This window comes from Anomalospiza imberbis, chromosome 20 (assembly GCF_031753505.1).
Source record: "Anomalospiza imberbis isolate Cuckoo-Finch-1a 21T00152 chromosome 20, ASM3175350v1, whole genome shotgun sequence".
In the NCBI taxonomy this organism is placed as follows: Eukaryota; Metazoa; Chordata; class Aves; order Passeriformes; family Viduidae; genus Anomalospiza; species Anomalospiza imberbis.
This window is the reverse complement of record NC_089700.1, coordinates 6,401,890-6,425,679: the sequence shown is the minus strand read 5'-3', so window position 1 is coordinate 6,425,679 and position 23,790 is coordinate 6,401,890. Positions and strand designations below refer to the sequence as shown.

At 53.6% G+C, this 23,790-nt stretch overlaps 2 protein-coding genes across 3 annotated transcripts; both read left to right on the top strand.

Annotated features, from left to right (window-relative positions):
- Positions 1–753: 753 nt before the first annotated feature.
- Positions 754–18,836, top strand: PRPF8 (pre-mRNA processing factor 8). The gene is made up of 43 exons (XM_068210396.1): positions 754–770; positions 889–998; positions 1,072–1,240; positions 1,952–2,116; positions 2,209–2,427; positions 3,055–3,267; positions 3,376–3,501; positions 3,582–3,687; positions 4,173–4,363; positions 4,543–4,662; positions 4,740–4,929; positions 5,104–5,223; positions 5,554–5,688; positions 5,799–5,928; positions 6,243–6,439; positions 6,546–6,752; positions 6,842–7,005; positions 7,319–7,445; positions 7,587–7,779; positions 8,113–8,300; positions 8,519–8,757; positions 9,256–9,402; positions 9,595–9,805; positions 9,893–10,009; positions 10,093–10,340; positions 10,511–10,690; positions 10,937–11,072; positions 11,616–11,785; positions 12,079–12,208; positions 12,401–12,547; positions 12,731–12,891; positions 13,424–13,615; positions 14,207–14,444; positions 14,677–14,805; positions 15,381–15,494; positions 15,608–15,781; positions 16,018–16,211; positions 16,519–16,758; positions 16,845–16,986; positions 17,186–17,326; positions 17,517–17,656; positions 17,818–18,020; positions 18,555–18,836. Exons 2-43 carry the CDS (start codon positions 899–901, stop codon positions 18,707–18,709), a joined length of 7,008 nt encoding a protein of 2,335 aa, XP_068066497.1. The 5' UTR covers positions 754–770; positions 889–898; the 3' UTR covers positions 18,710–18,836.
- Positions 18,837–18,879: 43 nt separating this feature from the next.
- RILP (Rab interacting lysosomal protein) lies at positions 18,880–23,270 on the top strand. 2 transcript variants are annotated; one of them, XM_068210398.1, is made up of 8 exons: positions 18,880–19,155; positions 19,758–19,881; positions 20,307–20,428; positions 20,600–20,791; positions 21,166–21,329; positions 21,444–21,566; positions 21,948–22,031; positions 22,341–23,270. In XM_068210398.1, exons 1-8 carry the CDS (start codon positions 18,919–18,921, stop codon positions 22,495–22,497), a joined length of 1,203 nt encoding a protein of 400 aa, XP_068066499.1. In that variant the 5' UTR covers positions 18,880–18,918; the 3' UTR covers positions 22,498–23,270. The 2 variants fall into 2 exon arrangements, with proteins under 2 accessions (XP_068066499.1, XP_068066500.1); XM_068210399.1 differs by lacking the exon at positions 21,948–22,031.
- Positions 23,271–23,790: the final 520 nt, after the last annotated feature.

Here is a 23,790-nt window from a genome sequence, read left to right as displayed (position 1 = left end):
ACCCCAAGGCAAGAGAGGCAAGAGCCTGCCCGGCTGCCGAGCGGCCCTGACAACACCCTGAACCCGCCCACAGTGAGCTGGCCCTCGCGTTTTCACAGCTGCTGGGCAAACACTGAGGGCTGGGGGGCACCTGTGCTCCTGGCGAGAGGCAGGAAGGGGGCACCGAGCTGGGTGGCTGCCTGCTGGGGCCGTGGAGTGGCCATGGGGCGGTGCTGGGGGTGAGGCATCACTGCGGCGCGGCGTCCCCCTGCCTGCCTGGGGCACGGGGGCTGTCCGGTCCCCGTGGGGGATGTCCCCGCGCTGCTCCAGCGGGGACATCACCGGGATGTGTCCGGGATGCCCACAATGTCTCCCTGAGGGCACCCCCCGCCCCTACCACCCTCGGGGGGGGGGGGGGGCACGACCCGGCCCGCGGCGCCCCCTGCAGCAGCGAGGAGTGAGCTGCGCCAGGCGCTGTCCAATCAGAGGCGGCGCCGCGCTGCGACCGCCGCCCCTCTCCGCCAATCGGAAGCAGCGAAGGGCGGGACCGGGGAAAGCGGGACGCCACACCGGAAGTGTGCGCCAGACACCGCCTCCTCCCCTTTTCCGCCTTCAGTCCCGCCCCCGCCACTCCGCGCTCTGATAGGATAGACCTGCTGTCTGTCAGACTACCTGAAAGCTGATTGGCTATTCCGCGCTGCGAGTCCCGCCTACATCCGGGGCTCGCAGGCGCGGTAGCGGCGGCGCGGGGCCGCCATTGTGGTGGGGGAGCGCGGGGGTCGCGGCTGCCGGTGAGGGCCAGCGGGGAGCGGCGGGCCCGGGGTGGGCGGGAGTGACGGGGGACCGACCGGCGGCGGCCTCGTTGCGGTCCCGTGCGCCGCCCTGAGCCCGTCTCCACCCTCTCCGCAGTTGCGTCGCCATGGCCGCCGTGTTCCCGTACCGCGGCGGCTGCGCCCCGGTGCCCAACCCGCTGGCGCCGCTGCCCGACTACATGTCCGAGGAGAAGCTGCAGGAGAAAGGTGGGTACGGCCCCGGCAGCGCGGATTCTCCGCGGGGGACAGGGCCTGACCCGCCGCCTCTGTGTCCCCGCAGCCCGCAAGTGGCAGCAGCTGCAGGCCAAGCGCTATGCGGAGAAGAGGAAATTCGGCTTCGTGGACGCGCAGAAGGAGGACATGCCCCCCGAGCATGTCCGCAAAATCATCCGCGACCACGGCGACATGACCAATAGGAAGTTCCGGCACGACAAGCGCGTCTACCTGGGGTAAGGGATCCCCGGTGTGTGGCACGGCGGGGCCCGGGGATCCGCCGCTGCTGCCCTGGTAATTGTTGGAGGGAGAGATCCTTCTCCAAAAAAGCTCTTCGTGTCCATTGTAGCTCGGTGAGGATGCCCTGAGGTGTCAGTGCAGAGCAGGATCAGCAAAAGGAGTTGTTGCTTTGAGTTTATGAGACGAAGCGTTAGCCTGGGTAGGGCACCATGGAAGGGGAAGCCCCTTCTCCAAAGGGCTGTTCAGCTGTAGCTCAGTCTGTTGCTGTGAGGTATCAGTGCAAAACAGCACCAGCAAAGGGAATTGATGCCTTGAATTTATGAGAAAAAACACTACCCTGCATAACAGTGTCTTAGAAGGAGTCGGGGAGAGTGTGAAATGTTGTTTGAAAGATGAAAAAGCATCCTGAGTGCTGTTTGGGTGTGGAGAGCTGTCTAGTGCACGTCATGCTCTGCTGCAGTAACTTACCGTTACCCAAAAAACTCCAGAAACTCACTTAAAAACTTCGGGTTTTGTTAGCAACAATCTGGAAAGCCACTAGAAAGCCTTTTGATAGTCCAAAGGTAGAGTGGAAAATTCGTGGATTTGCTTTTTGAACGTGGAGCAGCTCGCGGGAGGGAAAACTGGGAGGTTGTTTTGCTCGTGGCAGGTGGCTGGCTGTCCTTGAGAGCCACTCCAGCGTGGTTTTCCCTGGTTTGTGGTTGCAGTGCTCTGAAGTACATGCCCCATGCTGTGCTGAAGCTCCTGGAGAACATGCCCATGCCCTGGGAGCAGATCCGAGACGTTCCCGTCCTGTACCACATCACCGGCGCCATCTCCTTTGTCAACGAGATCCCCTGGGTCATCGAGCCTGTCTACATTGCCCAGTGGGGGTAGGTGCCTTCTGCTTCATCCAGGTGGGCCAAACCTTTCTGCATCTGCCATAAAATCCCCCTGATTTTAACCTGGCCCTGATTTCCTGCAGCTCCATGTGGATTATGATGAGGCGGGAGAAGAGGGACAGGCGCCACTTCAAGAGGATGAGGTTCCCCCCGTTTGATGATGAAGAGCCCCCTCTGGATTATGCTGATAACATCCTGGATGTGGAGCCCCTGGAAGCCATTCAGCTGGAGCTGGATCCAGAGGAGGATGCCCCTGTGCTGGACTGGTTCTATGACCACCAGCCTCTGAAGGACAACAGGAAGTACGTGGCTGTGGGAGCACAATTCCCACCAACAGTGCGTGAATTACGTGCACAGAGCAGTGTGTAACCTTTGTGTGATGTTGGTGAGGAGAGAAAAAGCCTTCCCTCAAGGGTGGGAGGGAAAACCTGAGTGTTGGAAAGCTGCATCTTTGCTTGCAGGTTGCTCAGAGAAGTCCAAAGCCAGGTTGGATGGGGCTCTGAGCAGCCTGGGGTGGTGGAAGGCTTGGAAAAAGATGAGCTTTAAGGTTCCTTCCAAGCCAAACCATTCTGGGATTCTATGGTCAGCACCCAGCAAGGCCCCTCTATCCAGGAGGCCTGTTACCCACTTACGTGCTAAAGCTGATGTTTCTGACCACGCTGTAAAGCTGACAGCCTGCATGGTCCAGCTGGAACTTGGAATTTGCTAAAGGTGCCCAGATGTTCAGTGTCACTTGAGACACAGAGGAGGAGAGGAGCTGGAGCAGCCAGCATTTTCTGGGCAGGAAGAGTCTAGAGTGGTGTTTAACAGTGCTGCAGCCTTTTCTTCAGGCTAGAGACACCCATGTGCTACCTGCCCGTGATGAATGATGGGTGGCAAAAGGTGTTTGGTTATTCTGTGTCTGGAGTGTCCACGCTCTGCTTTCCCAGGTATGTCAACGGCTCCACATACCAGCGCTGGCAGTTCACCCTCCCCATGATGTCCACCCTGTACCGCCTGGCCAACCAGCTGCTCACTGACCTGGTGGATGACAACTACTTCTACCTGTTTGACCTGAAAGCCTTCTTCACCTCCAAGGCACTGAACATGGCCATTCCTGGAGGTCCCAAGTTTGAGCCCCTCGTCAGGGACATCAATCTTCAGTAAGTGTTGGGTTTAGGAGAGAGATGAGTCTAGGAGAGGGCTGATGGAATGTTTTCAGTCTTTCTCACCCTGAATGCCTGCATAACACTTTCTTGTCTCGTTTTAAGGGATGAAGACTGGAATGAATTTAATGACATCAACAAAATCATCATCAGGCAGCCTATCAGGACAGAGTACAAAATTGCTTTTCCTTACCTGTACAACAACCTGCCCCACCATGTCCACCTCACCTGGTAAGAGCAGCAGCCTCCCGAGCCAGGAGAGGAGGGAAAGGCTGTCAGAGGTTCTAAGGCTTTTCTTTTTGTTGTTGCAGGTATCATACTCCGAACGTTGTTTTCATTAAAACAGAAGATCCTGACCTCCCAGCTTTTTACTTTGATCCTCTGATCAACCCCATTTCACACAGACATTCTGTCAAGGTGAGTCGCTGGGTTAACTGTGATAAACCCTATGTGTGGAAGGAGGGGGCTTTAGGATCTTGCTGCTGATAGCAGCAGACAAACATAGATGTTTCAGAAGGCACCAGCCCTTTGACAAAAAAATCCACAGTTGTCATTTTAGTCGTCTTCTACTTCTGGAGTTGCACAAAGTTGTCTCCTTTGGTTTCTGTAGGATAAAGCCCAACGTTTAATTAATAGTGTTTGAGTCTTCTGACAGATAATTTATCTCTCTGGTTGCCCTTGGTGTATTCATGGAGCTGGCATCTCCCTGAAGTTGCCTCCATAACACCTAACTCAGGGTCTGGCAGCCACAGTTTGCCTTGTTGAATGCTTTTTGCTTCTCTCATGCTCAGTAAAGCCACGCTTCTTCCATGAGAGCAAAGAGATGGATTTTTACCTTGCTTAACTGAGAAACTGAGCTGAAGCAACCAGGAAACACCTTGTGTGGTGCTTCTGTATTTCAGAGCCAGGAACCACTGCCTGATGACGATGAAGAGTTTGAGTTGCCAGAGTTTGTGGAGCCTTTCCTGAAGGATACCCCTCTCTACACTGATAACACAGCCAATGGCATTGCCTTGCTGTGGGCCCCACGACCCTTCAACCTGAGGTCTGGCAGGACCCGGAGAGCTCTTGACATCCCACTGGTCAAGAACTGGTGAGTTCTGTCCTGGGGTAAGGGCTGATGAAGTCATCATCTCATTATGACCTTGTTATAATGAGAATGAAATAAAGACATTATGGTGACTGGTTTCTAGAGATTTTAGGAGAGTTTCTAGAGGCTTTCCTCTAAGGAATGGGAGTTAGCTGAAGCTTTGGAGTGTGATTTGTCCATAGGTACCGTGAGCACTGCCCAGCAGGACAGCCAGTCAAGGTGAGAGTGTCCTACCAGAAGCTCCTGAAATACTATGTCCTGAATGCACTCAAACACAGACCTCCCAAGGCCCAGAAGAAGAGGTGAGTGGGCTCTGCTCAGTGGGGAGCTGCTGATCTGTGGAGGGGGTTGAGCTGATTGTGGTCTCTGCTCTCTCCAGGTACCTGTTCCGCTCCTTCAAGGCTACCAAGTTTTTCCAGTCGACCAAGCTGGACTGGGTGGAAGTTGGCCTGCAAGTGTGTCGCCAGGGCTACAACATGCTGAACTTGCTGATCCACAGAAAGAACCTGAATTACCTTCACTTGGATTACAACTTCAACCTGAAGCCTGTGAAGACCCTCACCACAAAGGTATCGGTCCATGTGCTGTTGTACACAAGAGCAGAGTTTATGTGAAGGTTGTTGTGTAGCCAGTGAGGAAAGAGAGGCCACAGTGCCTCAGCTGTTCAGTTGTTGACCAAATTTGAGTTGTTTCACACTTATGGGACATTGTTACATAAATTCTGAAAATTTTGTCTTTTCCAGGAAAGAAAAAAGTCCCGTTTTGGGAACGCTTTCCATCTGTGCCGAGAGGTCCTGCGGCTGACGAAGCTGGTGGTGGACAGCCACGTCCAGTACAGACTGGGAAATGTGGATGCATTTCAGGTAGGCCTTTTGGTTTTTTTGGTTTTAAATGTGGTGAGAAGAAGTTGAGAGGAGAAATGCAATATTTTATATGGGAAATAGCTTCTATGGGATGCACAAAGTGGCTGAATGTTGCAGTGTTAGGGAGAAGAGGGGAAACAATGAAATGAAACAATGAAAATATGCAGTATTGTTTGAAATTCTGCTTTTATATTAGTTTATAAGAATTGATAATTGTCTGAGCCAGCATTAGGAGCTTTGTATGGCCTGATACACTCTGTTCAATACACCTGGCTGCTGGAGGTGATGTCTGAGGTGTTGATTGTTGTCCCTGACTGTTCCACGTCTCAGCTGGCAGATGGCCTGCAGTACATCTTTGCCCACGTGGGTCAGCTCACGGGGATGTACCGGTACAAATACAAACTGATGAGGCAGATTCGAATGTGCAAGGACCTGAAACATCTCATCTACTACAGGTTTAACACAGTGAGTTCCACCTTTCCACGTGATACTGACCCCATGTAAACTGAGGAACAGGGGAGGGATTCTGGATTGTCAATAAATGACCTGCTCTTACCATGTCTCTGTTCCTCCAGGGGCCTGTGGGCAAAGGTCCTGGCTGTGGTTTCTGGGCTCCAGGCTGGAGAGTGTGGCTGTTCTTCATGAGGGGCATCACCCCACTGCTGGAACGCTGGCTGGGGAATCTGCTGGCCAGGCAGTTTGAAGGTCAGTACCCTGTAAATCCTGCACATGGGAGGACTGTGTGGTAAAGATTATTACAGTTTGCTTGCCAGCCAGTTTCCTGTTCATACTGGTGATCTTTATCCATGCTCCATTGACCAGTGTAGAGCTCTTTCAAGATCTGTGCCCCCAGAACAGATTCTAAATGGAAGTGGGATTTCCTGCTCCATAGCCATCTACTCCAGACTCCTGGCAGTGTAATTTCTCCAGACATCCTGCACCTCCATGCACTCCTGAATCATGAAGGAGAATCACTGCCTGGTGGTATCAGAATTCCTGAAGGACTTTGCTTTTTCCAGGCCGTCACTCCAAGGGTGTCGCCAAGACTGTCACGAAGCAGCGTGTGGAGTCTCACTTTGACCTGGAGCTCAGGGCAGCTGTGATGCACGACATCCTGGACATGATGCCAGAAGGGATCAAGCAGAACAAAGCCAGAACCATCCTGCAGCACCTGAGCGAGGCTTGGCGGTGCTGGAAGGCCAATATTCCCTGGAAGGTAAATCTCTCACCTGGCCTTTGGGTTCAGTTCTCACATCACCCAAGTAGAGCTGCTCTTGGAACTTTCCTGCTCCTGCTTCCCTTAAGTTCCTGTGCTTTCCCAGGTGCCAGGGCTGCCAACTCCTATTGAGAACATGATCCTGAGGTACGTGAAGGCCAAAGCTGACTGGTGGACAAACACAGCTCACTACAACCGGGAGCGGATCCGCCGGGGAGCCACTGTCGACAAAACCGTCTGTAAGAAGAACCTGGGCAGGCTGACCAGACTCTACCTGAAAGCTGAGCAGGAACGGCAGCATAATTACCTGAAGGTACTTCTGTCCCCCCTGAAATTGCCCAAATTAATGCTGTTTTCATGGGGAAGCTTTCACTGGTTAATTCTGGTGGTGCGGTTCTGCAGGATGGGCCTTACATCACTGCAGAAGAGGCCGTTGCTGTGTACACAACCACAGTGCACTGGCTGGAGAGCAGGAGGTTCTCCCCCATTCCTTTCCCCCCACTGTCCTACAAGCATGACACCAAGTTGCTGATCTTAGCCCTGGAGAGGCTGAAGGAAGCTTACAGGTAAGCAGTGGGAAATGGTCTTGATCTTCAGGGACACTGGGAAAGGCTTCTGTTTTGTTATCCATTATTCCTGTGATGAAGTATGGTGTGAAATTCACCCTGGTGGACTGGTAAAGCTGTTGGTTTTGGTACTGCCAGTGTATTTGGGAGTTCTTATAGGCTCTGTCACTTGGGCAAAACCACTGCCATGCTTGCAAGTTTGGGGATGTGGATTGTGAAGAATTAGAGCTTGAACATTATCATTCATCAGTGTAATGCAGTGGCCATTAGGCTGTTTGTGTGCAGGTGCTGAGCTGTTCTCCCTTGTTTTCAGTGTGAAATCACGCCTCAATCAGTCACAGAGAGAGGAGCTGGGCTTGATTGAGCAGGCTTATGATAATCCCCACGAAGCTCTGTCCAGAATCAAGCGACATCTGTTGACTCAGAGAGCCTTCAAGGAGGTGAGTGAAAGCCTGGTGAAAGCCCAGCCATTTTATGCTGCATTCAGAAGCTGAATGGCACAAAAACTTCGTGTTTTCTCTCAACTACCAGCCTCAGTTTTTCCCCCTCTTTTTTTTTTTTTTTTTTTTTTTTTTGTTAAGGTGGGAATTGAGTTCATGGATCTCTACAGCCACTTGGTCCCTGTTTATGATGTTGAGCCCCTGGAGAAGATCACAGATGCTTATCTGGATCAGTACTTGTGGTATGAGGCTGATAAGCGAAGGCTCTTCCCTCCTTGGATCAAACCTGCTGACACTGAACCACCCCCACTGCTGGTGTACAAGTGGTGCCAAGGTCAGTGGGCTCTTGGATTCCATGCAAAAATGATTTTTCTTATGGGGGAACTTCTGTCCTATGAATCCCCTTAGGAGCTGAATTTTGGTTTTGCAATTTGCAGTCAATAATTACAATCAGAGATGTATTTTGTAGGTTAGTACATGTGCATATACTGGAGGAGGACAACTTGCACAGCATTTAGGGCTGAATACGTAGTTTTCCTCCCATTTCTGTATAGACTGGAAAATCCAGAGTCTGAAAAATCAGGCTTTGCAGGACTTGAGTTCCTGTGTCCAGTGGCTGCTTCTGTGCTTGATGTGTCAGACAACACAACATTGTTTATTCCCTCAGGCATTAATAACCTGCAGGATGTTTGGGAAACGAGCGAAGGGGAATGCAACGTGATGCTGGAATCTCGGTTTGAGAAGATGTATGAGAAGATTGACTTGACCTTGCTCAACAGGCTGCTGCGTCTCATCGTTGATCACAACATTGCTGACTACATGACAGCCAAGAACAACGTGGTGATCAACTACAAGGTGATGGTTGTTGTCAGGAAAGGGGGTTTGTGGTAAAAGGGACCCGTGAGGGAGGAGGTTTTGGACCCTGTGGCAAAGAAGGAACACGAGACTTGCCAAAGAAAAGCGATGTGGGAGTAAAAAAACCCTTGTGGGTCGTGCTGAAGAACAGCTGCTCAGGTGAAAGGGTTCTGCTGCGTTGGGATGTGTTTTCTCACAATTCCCCTTCGTCTCCTCAGGATATGAATCACACAAACTCCTACGGGATTATTCGTGGGCTGCAGTTTGCTTCCTTCATTGTCCAGTACTATGGGCTTGTGATGGACCTGCTGGTGCTGGGCCTGCACCGGGCCAGTGAGATGGCTGGGCCTCCCCAGATGCCAAATGACTTCCTCAGCTTCCAGGACATTGCCACGGAGGTGGCCCATCCCATTCGCCTCTTCTGCAGATACATTGACAGGATTCACATCTTCTTCAGGTGAGATCTCTGGGGCCCTGCTTTCCTCGGGTCAGCACAAAGGCAAGGGAGATTTAAGATGCTCCTGGCTTTTGCTCCCTTTGCTATTGAAGATCAGGAATACTTCAATTGACAGACTTCCATTGATAACTGGATGTTTGCATTCCTCCTCTTGCTTTCTCAATTTGTATTCTGCAGTTGCACTGGACCTAAAGAAACACAACAATGTCAAGAAACACAAATTGCCAATAGAAATATGCTCAGTTGTTAGGGATTTGGTAAATTAGAGACTGGGAGAAAAATAAGCCTTTTCTTTCTCTTCATGGAAGGATAACCCAAACCCTGAGTTGCTCTGTGCTAATGAAATTCCCCCATTGATTGGGAGGACACAAAAATAGGATGACAAAAAAAAAAAAAAGCTGACAAACAGCTTTTCCTAATTAAATCCTTATCTTTCTGGCCAGGCTGGTGTTGATAAGTCAACCATGTAATTCCAGGTCCTTTTCTGTGCATTTCCAGGTTTACAGCTGACGAGGCAAGGGACCTGATCCAGCGATACCTGACAGAGCACCCCGACCCCAACAACGAGAACATCGTGGGCTACAACAACAAGAAGTGCTGGCCCCGGGACGCTCGGATGCGCCTCATGAAGCACGACGTGAACCTGTAAGTGCTGCAGCTGGGAAAGAAGTGGTAGGAAAAAGGGGGAAATGGGTGATAAATAACTGTTGGAGACTGATAGATGCTCAGGATGAGATGTGAGGGGTCCGTGCTGAAATATTATGGAAGCTCTGAGACCTTGTCCAGTTGTTATTTGGGCAGATTGTGATGTGTCATTGTGCACGTGCTGCTTTCCAGTGGCCGTGCTGTGTTCTGGGATATCAAGAACCGTTTGCCCCGCTCGGTGACCACGGTGCAGTGGGAGAACAGCTTCGTGTCCGTGTACAGCAAGGACAACCCCAACCTGCTGTTCAACATGTGCGGCTTCGAGTGCCGCATCCTGCCCAAGTGCCGCACCAGCTACGAGGAGTTCACCCACAAGGACGGTGTCTGGAACCTGCAGAACGAGGTGGGCTGGGAGAGCAATCCCTGGGTGGGGTTTCCATGGATTGGAGAGGGGCTCCCAGGAGGGGACTGATGGCTCTGTGCTCTCTAGGTGACCAAGGAGCGCACGGCTCAGTGCTTCCTGCGTGTAGACGATGAGTCCATGCAGAGGTTTCACAACAGAGTGAGGCAGATCCTCATGGCCTCTGGCTCCACAACCTTCACTAAGGTAAGGGAGGAGGGAGATCTATGACAGCTTTCTACAGATTCTTGGAAATTAGCCAGGAGCTGATCCTTTCCTTCCCTTTCTAGATTGTCAACAAATGGAACACAGCTCTGATTGGCTTGATGACTTATTTCCGGGAAGCTGTTGTAAATACTCAGGAGCTGCTTGATTTGCTGGTGAAGTGTGAGAATAAAATCCAGACTCGGATCAAGATCGGCCTGAATTCCAAAATGCCCAGCCGTTTTCCTCCTGTGGTGTTCTACACCCCTAAGGAGCTGGGAGGGCTGGGCATGCTCTCCATGGGCCACGTTCTCATCCCTCAGTCTGACCTGAGGTGAGTTGTGCTGTTCTAATTCCTGCATGACTTGATGCTCTTTCCCCTAAAAATCTTCAGGAGTGCTAAACCATGCCATGGTACAGAGCTGTGTTGCCTTTACAGTAGCTCATGGCAGTGATGAGCGAAGTCCCAGTTCCTCCTGCCTCATTCTTGGCTCTTTGCTCCAGGTGGTCCAAGCAGACAGATGTTGGCATCACTCACTTCCGCTCGGGAATGAGCCATGAGGAGGACCAGCTCATCCCAAATCTGTACCGTTACATCCAGCCATGGGAGAGTGAATTCATTGACTCTCAGAGGGTGTGGGCAGAGTATGCCCTGAAACGACAGGAGGCTATAGCCCAGAACAGGTGTGTGTCCACGTGTGGGGGGACAGGCAGCAGTGGGAAGTTTTATGCTGCCTGGGGATTTTGGGGACCTTGTGTACCCTGTGGTACCTGCAATGCTGTTCCCTCACCTCTGGAGGAGGTTTGGCATTCTAGTGTCCTCTGCCAGATCCCTGAGCTCTGTGTCATTTCTGTGATCTCATCTGAACTACTCATTATTGCATTGCTGTAAATTGAGAGGTAACAAAGTGTGGGGATTTTTTTTTTCAGGCGTCTGACACTGGAGGATCTGGAGGACTCGTGGGACAGGGGAATTCCTCGAATTAACACCCTTTTCCAGAAGGACCGGCACACTCTGGCTTACGATAAAGGATGGAGAGTCAGGACTGACTTCAAACAGTATCAGGTACTGACAGGGAATTTCTCTTCACCTGAATATGAAGTTCAGATACCTGTTCCACACAAAGTCCTTTTGCCTTGCATTATTGCAGGTGCACTTCTGTCTCTCTGCTGCAGAAGGAATTTACAGCCTTGTGTTGGGACCGGTAGAGGCTGTTTGGAACCAAATGCTCCAGAATTTGTAGTTTATCCCCTTTGGAATCATTTAGATAGATTGCAGTGTATTGAAGAAAACCACAATAAACACAACAACATATTACAGAATCAGTTCTGGAGAGGGAAAAAAAATTATCCCAAAACAAACATTCCAAAATATTGTGGAATAAATGACAGCTTTGTAGAAGGCCAGTCCCTGAAAGATAAAAATATCACCTGAGGTTCCACCCAGTGTGAATTGCAGAGTAGTACTGACAGAACTCGTGTTGTAGATGAGCTGTGTCCTCCAGCACTGAGGGCATGAAGCTTTTTTCCTGCTCACTGACCATCACCGTGGTGTTGGTTGCTGCAGTTAGTGCAGCCAGGTGAATGAGGTGCTCGCTGTTGTCTCCAGGTGCTGAAGCAGAACCCGTTCTGGTGGACACACCAGCGCCACGACGGCAAACTCTGGAACCTGAACAATTACCGCACGGACATGATCCAGGCTCTGGGCGGGGTGGAAGGGATCCTGGAGCACACGCTCTTCAAGGGCACCTACTTCCCCACGTGGGAGGGTCTCTTCTGGTAAGAGGAACTTGGATGTGGGCTCTGGGCTCAGGCTGTGCTGGTTGTGTTGAGTTTCTGCTGGTTTTCAGTGGTTGTTTCAGAACCTTGTGTAGTCCCGTTGAGAGGGCACCTAGGAGGGGGCTACAGCTGAACTTGTTGGAAACTCATGGAAATTTCTTGGCATGAAACAACCCTCCCAGCTCATGGCTGATCCCTGTGTCTGTTACAAGATGCTGTTTACACATGGCAGCAAAGATGAGGGACATCTCATTCACTTGAATCTAATGCAGTTGATGGTCTGCCCTTTCTAGGGAGAAGGCCAGTGGCTTTGAGGAATCCATGAAGTGGAAGAAACTGACAAATGCCCAGAGATCGGGTTTGAACCAAATTCCAAACAGAAGATTCACTCTCTGGTGGTCTCCTACCATCAACAGAGCCAACGTAAGTACCTGGTGTTTGTCCCTCGAGGAGCAGACAACACTTCTCCAATGAAATGGGAGCAGTTAATTGATCCAGTTAATTCTCAGAACATCTCTTAGAGAGGCACTAAACCTCCTTAACAGGAGATGCTCCATTTTTTAAAATTTCCTCAGTTGTGCTGTTGTGTGTTCTCAAGCTGCTTTTCCTTTGCAGGTGTATGTTGGGTTCCAGGTGCAGCTGGATTTGACAGGGATCTTCATGCACGGCAAAATCCCCACGCTGAAGATTTCCCTCATCCAGATTTTCCGAGCTCACTTGTGGCAGAAGATCCATGAGAGCATTGTCATGGATTTGTGTCAGGTGAGCAGTGTTGGCTTGGTTTGTTTCTGTGCCCTTTTGGAGCAGGGCCAGTCTTCCTCAGGCAGTTTGGCAGAGAAAGGGAAGAAATGGAAAATGGGATTTTCCTGACTACCTTGGTGTTGAGGATAGATTCCTTATCTGGGTTGCTTGAACACATCTCATCTTTGACTGTCTTTTCCCCAGGTGTTTGATCAAGAGCTGGATGCTCTGGAGATTGAGACAGTGCAAAAAGAGACAATCCATCCCAGGAAGTCCTACAAGATGAACTCCTCGTGTGCAGATATCCTTCTCTTTGCTTCCTACAAGTGGAATGTGTCACGTCCATCCTTGCTGGCAGATTCCAAGTGAGTTTCCCTTTTCCCTCTCCTCAGTCTCCCTGCAGAGCAGAGCTGCTGAGCCTGTCATTCCGAGCCTCTGTGTCTCTTGGGCATCTGGGGGACGCTGGAGATTGTGTCCAGCAAAGCACAGGGCTTGTTTGGGTTGGTGGTTGCAGCACCTCCTGGCACTGCCTTCTGCAAAACACCAGCACTGCCTTTGCTCCTGTTCTCTCGTCTGGGTGAGCTTTTCCCTGAGCTGTTGAAGGTTCTTCTGGAAGCCCCACAAAGCTGAGCTGGCCCAGGGCCAGAATTCTCACTGAATCCTCACCAGACAGTCCCTGGGGGAGATGACCCTCGTGACTACACAGCAGTGAACTCACTGCTGCTCTGTTTGAACCTTTCAACAGCCTCTGCATTCACTGCTGTGTGAGGAGAACAGCAGGGTCCCTTTCCAGGGTGGAATGTGGATATGAGCTGGCTGCAGTGTCCATGCTGGGTGACAATTACTGCAGGAGAACTTTGTGCAAGATGAACTTGTTGTGGCCTGCTTTCTCCTCAGGGATGTGATGGACAGCACCACCACCCAGAAGTACTGGATTGACATCCAGCTGCGCTGGGGCGACTACGACTCCCACGACATCGAGCGCTACGCCAGGGCCAAGTTCCTGGACTACACCACAGACAACATGAGCATCTACCCCTCTCCCACTGGGGTGCTCATTGCCATTGATCTGGCCTACAACTTGCACAGGTGAGAGCTGCACCTTCTGTGGTTTCATTTCCAGGGTTGGAATTGGTAGTTTGTGGGTCTTGTCTCAGTGCATCTCCAGACTGGGTTGTATTCTAGGCAGGATGATGAGGGGAGAAGGCAGAAGCTGGAGATGGGCAGTGAGTGGGATAAGGCATCTCAGGTTGCCCAGTTTTGCTCAGTAGCAGTGATTCAGTTCCCTCAGTTCATTAATAATTTGTTTCTTAGGATATTTCTGTCAGACTGTTGTTGGAGCTGAAGGACAAGCCTTGTTTCAAAGCCCCTACAAGTGAGGACACCATTTCTCACTGGAAGCTAGGGACAAAGCCAGAAATCAGTTCTCCAGTGTGTTTGTTGGAGAAGGTGCAGCTTTTCTGGGACTGCAGCATGTGTGTGCTGTGGCTTCCCACTGAGGAGGTGTAGGTAAAAGCCATAGGTGACCAACTCCAGGGGCATTACAAAAGCCACTCTGCAGTACAAAGCTGTATTTTTCAGCAATTAGAAAGGGGCCTGGCTGCTGCATGGGAAGACTTGAGTGGGGCTGTTGCCTTCTCAGGTCTAATGGTAACAACTTCTGTTTGTTTCCTCCTTCAGTGCTTATGGGAACTGGTTCCCTGGGAGCAAACCTCTGATCCAGCAGGCCATGGCCAAAATCATGAAAGCAAACCCTGCCCTGTATGTGTTGAGGGAGCGAATCCGCAAAGGGCTGCAGCTGTACTCCTCAGAGCCCACGGAGCCCTACCTGTCCTCCCAGAACTATGGGGAGCTCTTCTCCAACCAGATCATCTGGTTTGTGGATGACACCAACGTGTACAGAGTCACCATCCACAAGGTGAGGCCAGAGGGGTGTCTCAGGGAAAGGACTGGATGGGCTGGAGGTTTCCATGCATGGTGGGAATCTGGGAGTCAACACGTGGACCCACATTTTTGCAGTGTGCACAGAGCAGCTCTTACATTTTCCACACCGCTCCTGCTCAAAGCACACAGAGAGTTGGCTCTTGTGTAAAGGTGTGGGTGGGCTCCAGTTATCTCCCTGCACTTCTCACTCTCACTTGTTTCCTCAGACTTTTGAAGGGAATTTGACTACAAAACCCATCAATGGAGCCATTTTCATCTTCAATCCCAGAACTGGACAGCTCTTCCTGAAGATCATCCACACATCTGTGTGGGCAGGACAGAAGCGTCTGGGGCAGGTAGGGCCTGGCTGTGCCTTGGGTGTGAACTGGGGGTGGGCTCTGACTGCTTGGGACCCTCCCTTGAGCAGAACACATCACAAAGATCTTCATCTTCCTGCCTCTTAATGAGTTTTGAGCTCCAAAGTCCAAGTGATCAGGCAGGCAGAGGAGCACGGGGTATAAAAGTGGAGGAATACAGGCACTGAGGCTCACAAGGACTTTGAGGCTCTGAGGTGTAAAGCCCACATCATCGAGCAGAGCTTGAGGAGCAGTGCTGTGCTCCTTGTTACAGAATTCACTCTGCACTTGGCTGTGCATCCAGTGCAGTGAGAAAGCTCAGGTGGCAAATCCAGGGAGGTGGAGTAGCCAGCTGTTTTTTTCTGAGCCACTCAGGAGTAACTGAGCTCCAGGAATGGGAACTGCCCTCTGCGGTCAGTAAGGAGGAAATGCTGGGCCTTGTCACTGATCTGGAACAAACCATAAATTCCAGTCCTATTTTTAGAATTTGGTTTGCATCCCTTTGGTTCCCAGAGACATGGAGACTCTGCTGGAGAGCAGGGGGATACTTCTCTAACCCTGCTGTCTTTCTGTAGCTGGCCAAGTGGAAGACTGCTGAAGAAGTGGCTGCCTTGATCCGATCCCTTCCCGTGGAGGAGCAGCCAAAGCAGATCATCGTGACACGGAAGGGCATGCTGGACCCACTTGAGGTAGGGCTGCAGCTCCGTGAGGATGTGTAAAATCTGTGGGACGTAACAGGACAGTTCTGTGTCCTGTGATGTTCTGCAGTAGCTGGGAGCTAATTCCTCTTGATAAACTCCAGGTGCACTTGCTGGATTTCCCCAATATTGTGATCAAAGGCTCGGAGTTGCAGCTGCCCTTCCAGGCCTGTCTGAAAGTGGAGAAGTTTGGTGACCTCATCCTGAAGGCTACTGAACCCCAGATGGTTCTCTTCAATCTCTATGATGACTGGCTGAAAACCATCTCTTCCTACACAGTAAGCACAGATGTGTCTCCTGCATTCTGCTTTGCTGCTGATAAATGAGGCAAGGAACCAAGGCCTCAGATATCCCTGATGATTTGTTTGGGAGCACTTGGCTCTGAATCTGCCTGGATTTTCCTTTAGATGGATTTCCCTGGCAATTCCCATGTGCTCAAACAGAAGAATGCTGTACTGGGGCCTTGTACCGTTAATTTTCTTCTTTCTAACTCCATCTTCTTTTCATCTCCAAGGCATTCTCCCGTCTGATCCTGATTCTCCGGGCGCTACACGTGAATAACGATCGAGCCAAAGTTATCCTGAAGCCAGACAAGACAACCATCACTGAGCCTCACCACATCTGGCCAACCCTGACAGATGAGGAGTGGATCAAGGTGGAGGTGCAGCTGAAGGATCTCATCCTTGCTGACTATGGCAAGAAGAACAAGTAAGGCATAATCCTGTCAGCCTTTCCTTCCTGCTCTAAAGGCTGTGGCCAAGGCCTTTGTCAATGCACTCTCAGCTTTGTAGGAGATCTGGTTAATTTTAATAACTTTCTGGTAAGACAGATAAAAATGTCTGCACCAAATCATTGATCTAAGCACTATGTGATCATGGCCTCTCTTTTGTTTAAAAAGTTGTGGTTTAATTTTTCCACGGTGCCCAGAGTTGGATGTTCTGAGCTTGTGCCTGAAGGTGAGAAGGCTCCAGATTGTATTTTGAAATGCCTGACTTGGGTGAATTTTCTCTTCCAGTGTGAACGTTGCATCCCTGACCCAATCAGAGATCCGAGACATCATCCTGGGCATGGAGATCTCTGCCCCATCTCAGCAGAGGCAGCAGATTGCAGAAATTGAGAAGCAAACCAAGGAGCAGTCGCAGCTGACGGCCACGCAGACCCGCACGGTGAACAAACACGGGGATGAAATCATCACCTCCACCACCAGCAACTACGAAACCCAGACCTTCTCCTCCAAGACTGAGTGGAGGGTCAGGTAGGAAGGCAGGCAGGGGTGGTGGAAAGGGTTGGAATGCTCAGGGAGGATCTGTGCCCCCTCTGATCACGGTCTCCTCCTCACAGAGCAATCTCTGCTGCCAACCTCCACCTGCGGACAAACCACATCTATGTCTCGTCAGATGACATAAAGGAGACAGGTTACACCTACATTCTTCCCAAAAATGTGTTGAAGAAGTTCATCTGCATCTCAGACCTGCGTGCCCAGGTGAGTGTGCAGGGAAGTTTGTTACAGTTGTGCCCCACTCAAACACACCAGGGGGAAACTCTTGCTGAAGGGCTGGGAACCTGCTGTGGTTTGTCCACGTGAATCCCTCTGACGCTCTCCTCAGGAATTAAGGAGTTCCCACTCACACAGCTACACAGAGATCTCTTCTGGCCTTCTAAGGCAGGTGTGTGTGTTTTAGATTGCAGGTTACCTGTATGGAGTGAGTCCTCCCGACAACCCCCAGGTGAAGGAGATCCGGTGCATTGTGATGGTGCCCCAGTGGGGCACGCACCAGACCGTGCACCTCCCAGGACAGCTGCCACAGCACGAGTATCTCAAGGTGGGTTGAGGTTCAGCTTCCAGGCTGGGTGGAAGGTCAGTAACAAGGACCTGAGGTGGTGGAGCAGTTTCCCTTGGTCTTTTGTAGTTGTAGGACTGAAAGGGGTTAGTCTGAAGTCAGAGTTGATTGAGATCAAGTGAGGAGGAAGCTTGTGATCTCAGTGTCCTTTTTGCCACTCTCTTTTTGTCAGGAAATGGAACCTCTGGGGTGGATTCACACCCAACCAAACGAGTCCCCTCAGCTCTCGCCACAGGATGTCACCACCCACGCCAAGGTCATGGCTGACAACCCCTCCTGGGATGGGGAGAAGACCATCATCATCACCTGCAGGTGAGGGGCAGCGAGGCTTCTGGTGGCCCTCTGACGGGGGGGGTATTGCTGCAGAGCTGGAGAACTCAAAATAAAATTGGCAGAAAGAGGGAGCATTGGCTCATTCCTGCTTTCCCTCTTCTGCCCCAGGTGAGTCTGACTTGCCTCATGTTCCTTTTCAGTTTCACCCCTGGCTCCTGCACGTTGACAGCCTACAAACTGACCCCGAGTGGGTACGAGTGGGGCCGGCAGAACACGGACAAGGGCAACAACCCCAAGGGTTACCTCCCCTCCCACTACGAGAGGGTGCAGATGCTCCTGTCTGACCGCTTCCTCGGCTTCTTCATGGTCCCAGCACAGGGCTCCTGGAACTACAACTTCATGGGTGAGCTGGCTTGGGGAGGGAAGGGGAAACGAGGCAGTGTGAGGAGCGTGGGGAGGAGGGAATAGCTCCTTACCTATTCCAAAACTTCCTCAGAGGTGCTGGCAGGGATACCAGCACTGTGCCCTGAACTTTCCCTAGTACCAGCATTGGGAAGTCAGTTCAATTATTTTTTTTTTTTTAGTGGCTCGAGAGACAAAATAGATCCTGTGTCTGTCAGGATTGTAGTGCATGGTCTGTTGTCACTGAATAATTAATCCCTGTCAGGCAGCAGAGATAATGGAAAATGCAAGAGAGAAGCTGTTCCCAGTAGGGAGGTCCTGGTATCACGAACACCACAGGCAGCTGGAGAACGGGTCAGGAAATGAGAGTGACAGAACACTTGACTTGCATAAAAGGATTGTAAACCTCTTGAGGGGAGGAACCCAAAGAGGGCTGATTTCTGGGTTTAGAACTATTTCCTGGCATGGAAATGGTCGTGGAAGGGTGGAGGGGGCAGAAGGGGTGCTCAGGTGGGTGACACTCCCTCTTTTCCAGGTGTCCGCCACGACCCCAACATGAAATATGAGCTGCAGCTCGCCAACCCCAAGGAGTTTTACCACGAGGTCCATCGCCCCTCTCACTTCCTCAACTTCGCGCTGCTGCAGGAGGGGGAGGTTTACTCTGCCGACCGCGAGGATCTCTACGCCTAACCCTGCCCGCGCCCCTCTTAGTACTGTTGATATTCAACAGCGTGTTCGTGTGCCCCGCTCGCCCCCCTCACCCCGCGCGTTGTTGTTTTCCCCACTTTTCCGCTCAATAAATTTTGTACGAACGGGAGCGCGGGCGCTGCGGTCCCGCCTCGGGGGCGGCCCCGGACGGGGCGGGCCGGGCCGGGCGGAGCGTGCGCGGGCGCGGGGCGATGGCGGAGCCGCTGTGGCGAACGCCGCCGGCCCGGCTGGCCCCGCCGCACGTCTATCGCATGGCGGGCGCGCTGGGCGCCGAGCTGCGCCGCCTCTCCGCCCGCTTCGGGCCCGACGCCGTGGCCGGGCTGGTGCCGCCCGTGGTGCGGCTGCTGGAGCTGCTCGAGGCGCTGGTGGCCCCGCCGGGCGCCGAGGGGGAGGCGGCGGCGGCGCCGCTCGGGCCGCAGGAGGCGGAGGTGAGCGGGGAGCTGGGACCTGCGCTGGCGGCGGCGGCCGCGCGTGTCCCCGCAGGAGTGGCCGTGGGGACGCCGCCGAGCCGGCTGTTCGCTTTTCCCGGGCCACGGGGCTGACACGCGTGTCCCACATTTTGTGGGACGGCTCCGACCCCGCTGTTCCCTTTTCCCGGGGGATGGCTCTGACCCCGCTGCCCTGCATCCCCTGGGACGGCTGGGGTGTGGCTGTCCCTGCTGTCCCCCATCCCCTGGGACGGCTCTGATCTCGCTGTCCCTGTCCTCTGGTTTGGCTCTGACCCGGCTGTCCCCCATCCCCTGGGACGGCTCTGATCTCGCTGTCCCTGTCCTCTGGCTCTGACCCGGCTGTCCCCCATCCCTTGGGATAGCTCCGACCTGTCTGGCCCAGTTGTCCCCCCGGCATGGCTCTAATCCAGCTGCCCCCTTTCCTGTGTGGTGGCACTGACCCCACTGTCCCCTATCCCCTGGGAAGCCTCTGACCTGGCTGTCACCGTCCACTGGAGCAGCGCTGGCAGGGCTGACACCCGGCTGACCTGGCTGTCACTGCCCCCCGGGGGTGGCTCTGACCCGGTGTCCCTGTCCCCCAGGACCCGGAGCAGAGGCTGTGGGAGGCCGAGCGCCGGGAGCGAGCCCTGCACGGCCGCCTGGCCTGCCTGGAGGAGCAGAACCGCCAGCTCCTGGGGCAGCTTGCGGAGAGCCAGTCCCAGGAAGGTGGGTGTCCCCCTGGGTTTGGGGTCCCCTGATGCCACGGGGTGTCCCTGTGGAGCGGCAGGCAGGGTGCAGGGCTGAACCTGTTCTTCTGGAGCCTGGAATGCTGCGCTCCTTTCTCTCACCTTGGAGACCTGTCCTAGCAGAGAGCATAGGCATTACCTTGTTCTGCAAATCACAGGGACCCCAAGCCTCCAGAGCACCTTGAAAGCCCCCAGGAGGGTGGTGGAGGCAGGCACAGGGTTTGGGTTGCTGTGGCAACACAACGATGTGCCAAGAATGGTCTAAAACTCTCAGTTCCCTTCTTTCCACTGTGAGATTACCAGGAACAAGTCAGACTTTGCAGAAGCACTGAGAAACTTCACAGCATTGTGGGCTTGGGAGAGTCCCTGGGGACTCTCACTCCTGTCCACCCTGTCTGGTCTCAGACAGCGCAGCACGGAAGGAGCGGGAGGTGATGCTGCGGCTGAAGGAGGTGGTGGACAGGCAGAGGGATGAGCTCCGTGCCCAGGCCCACGAGATCGTCTGCAAGAGCCGGGACACGGAGGCGGTGAGGGCGTGGGAGCTCAGGGGTGTGGTGTGCCAAGGGCCCGGGGACCTGCTGTCGTGTCACATCCCCCCCACCCGGGGCTGTCACAGCTGCTGAGCCTGCTGGGGCAGGTGGCACTGGTGTCCTTGGGTGGGGACACTGCCTCACCTTTGGCTGCCCTGGCCCCTCCAGCTGCAGGAACAGCTCCATCGCTTCATGGCCATGAACGAGGAGCTGCGGCACAAGGTGGCCGTGGTGCAGGCACAGCTCAAGAGTGCTCTGGAGCAGAAATCAGACCTGGAGGCTGCGATGCTGCAGAGCCAGAGGGAAGTGAGCAGGAGGAACAGGACAGCCCTGGAGAGCCGGCGGCCAGAGGCTGGTGTGGTGAGTCTGAGCTGTGGCCTCACTGCTGGGCACCACCAGCACTGACCCCACATTCCCAGCCTTGTCTGGCACACCCAGACGTGGCTGCTCAAGGAAACCCCACAGCTGAAAACTGGACAGTGTGGTGTCTGCAATGCCACTAGCACCTTTTCTGTAAAAGCTGTTAGGGGTGGAGCAAGATGAGGTGGTAGAAGATACAGCTAGATGGGATACAGAGGTTGAGGGGGGTTTGCCACGTGGTGATGGGCAGTGATTGCTGGCTGAGATGGGGACATTTCTGGGACTTTTCCATTTTTGCCTGCAAGTGCACCCAGCCTTTAGTGTGGGTTTTGAGGTCTCTGCTTGCCTGCTGACTCTTCTTCCGTGCCCTCCAGGAGGGAGCCCCGTCACCCTCAGAGGAGCCGCAGCACCAGGATGGGGACAGGAGCCCTGCTCACTGCTGCTTCTCCAAGGAAGAGCTGCAGCAGATCCTGCAGGAGAGGAATGAGCTCAAGACCAACCTGTTCTTGGTGCAGGAGGAGCTGGCCTATTACCAGAGGTGAGTCCTGTCCCTGCAGCCAGCCCTGGCCCATCAGAGGCTTCCCCCACCACAGTCGTGGCCAAATCTTCCCCAGGCTCTTGGTTAAATAACCAGCTGGCTGCTTTTTATCAGGGAGCTGCTGAACGAGGAGAGAATTCCCAGCTTCTTCCTAGATGCAATGAAGTCAAATATCAAAAAGCAGAGGAAAAAAATCAGAGCCAAGATGCTGGGAACGACGGAGGAGTCGACGAGCAGGTGAGTCAGGCTGGGTGCTGGGATCCTCCCGTGCAGGGTGGGTGCTGGCTGGCCTGCTCCAGTGTTTCCATGTGCTTGATGCCCTGGATTAGAATTTCCCCAAGCCCAGAGCTGCCTCCTCCCTGCAGAGATCAAAGGTTTGATGTCTGCAGTTGATGTGTTGCTCTGGCATAGCTGTGCCACAGGGGCTGGGCTTTGTGCTGCAACTCGTGTGTCCCTGTCACCATTCAGGCGTGGCCTGGCCAAATGCCACTTGACCCTGCATGCATGTGACAAAAGGGGGGCAAGGTGGTGGCACTGGGAGCACTGGACAAACTCCTGAGTGGCTCCAGCACTTGCTGCTGTGGCTCAGTGCAGGTTTACTCCCGTTTCTTTGTGCAGTGACGAAGAGGAGGGCTCCTGGCTCCCAGGTCATGGCACAGCCTGTGTGGATGCTCAGCCTCCAGACTCGAAAATCAGGAGCTTGTAAGTTTGCTCCTGGTAGGGACGGGAGGCTCTGCCAGTGGAGAGGTTTGGGGCTTAGCTGGGATCTGGCACCTGTTGAGCTTGGATATGATGGGAACAGAGTCAGCAGGCTGGTGCAGGGCTGGCAGGGATGCTGCCAGAACAGGGGTTGCTGTTTTAGGAGGATCTGCCTTGTCCTGGGTGCCACATGCTCCCAGGGCCCACAGCCAAGCTGTGTCCTGCTGCCACCACCACAGCGGGAGGTTGGGATTCCACATCCTCCCTGGGGAGGTTCTTCTCCCCCACAGCTCTTATCTGCTCTCTTTGCAGTTTTGGGCTGTGGTATCAGGGCAGCAGCAAAGACCCCCCCGCATCCAGCTGCTCCGGAACCTGGGAAATCATTGACTCGCTGGACACGCAGCTGGAGCCAGAGGGAGAGAGCGAGGCAGGGTCCAGCTGCCCTGACAGAGCCACAGCACCACTCTGACCCCACGGGAACGAGAGCAGGATCTGTCCTCGCAGCAGAACTTCCTGGATCCTCTTCTTCCATTGGATTCAAGAGCAACACAGCAGCCCTGGCATTTCCCCATGCTGTGGTGGTGGCAAAGCCACAGCGTGGGCAGGTTCCTGCAAACCCACTGGGACACTTGGATGTGGGCTGCCAGCCTGGCATGGGACAGCTCAGCACCTCTGGGCATCTCTGCCCACCTTTCACTGTGGCCACGGCTTAACTACAGAGGGGCCCTCAGAGCTGTGCCCCCTCCCCACTGCTCCCTGCTTGCAGCTCAGCATGGTGGGGGTCTGCACCCTCTTCCTTCTCCACACTCCAAAAGGGATCTTCCTATCCCCTGGTGGCTCTTGGCAACCCCCTCTGCTCACAGCCCAGGGTTCCATTGCCCCATCCTGCTCTGTGGGTGTTTTACCTCACCCCTTTCTGTCTGTAGCTCCCCAGTCCCTGCAATGTGAAGGTCCAGTTGGGCTGTCCTGGGGTCCCCACACGGCTGGAAGGGGCTGAGCACATTGCACTGGGTGTCCAGGTGCTCCCGTGGTTGGGAGCCATCAGGACCAGCACCACCAGGGCCACTCCTGCACTTCTCAGACATGGTGTGAATGAGTTTTGTACTGGCACCTCTTCCTGCCACCTCTGGGGCCTGGCAGACTGGAACAATCCTTGTGTTCATGGGGGCGAGTCAGTCCCCTCAGATCAGGTACTTTCTACCTTTAATTTGGAAATAAATCAGTCTCTTGTTTTTCCTCTGAGGTTCTGGCTGCAGCCTCTGCTCTCTGCTTGGGAAGGGCTGGGTGATGCTCTCAGATTTCCCTTACCCTTCTCCTAATGGCTGTGCCCCCGAGCCCCTTCTGGTGGGTCAGCTGTGATGGGGAGGGGGCTCCAGAGGGGTTGTCCCACAGTGCTGGGCATGGAGGAGTTAATTCCTGCATGGCCAAGGGGAGCACTGTGCTTCTAACCCAGAACCCCCCCCCCCCCCGGCTGAGCTGGCCTCGGGTAGGAAAAAGGTGTTTCCTGTGCATCTGCTGACACAAAGCTCCTGGGGATGTGGCGAGGTGGGACAGTGGCCAGCAGCCCTTCAAAGGCCAGCATAGGTCAGGCTGTGTCGCCATGGGGGACACGGGGACCCCTCCTCTGAGCCCCTGCCAGGGGCTGGCAGTGCCATGGGGTGGCTGATGGGGGTTGAGGCAGGGGGTGGCACTGGATGCCTTGTTTGGGTTGGGGGGATGTTGGCTAAAGCAGTTTTGGGGGTGATGGAGGATGGCACAGGGG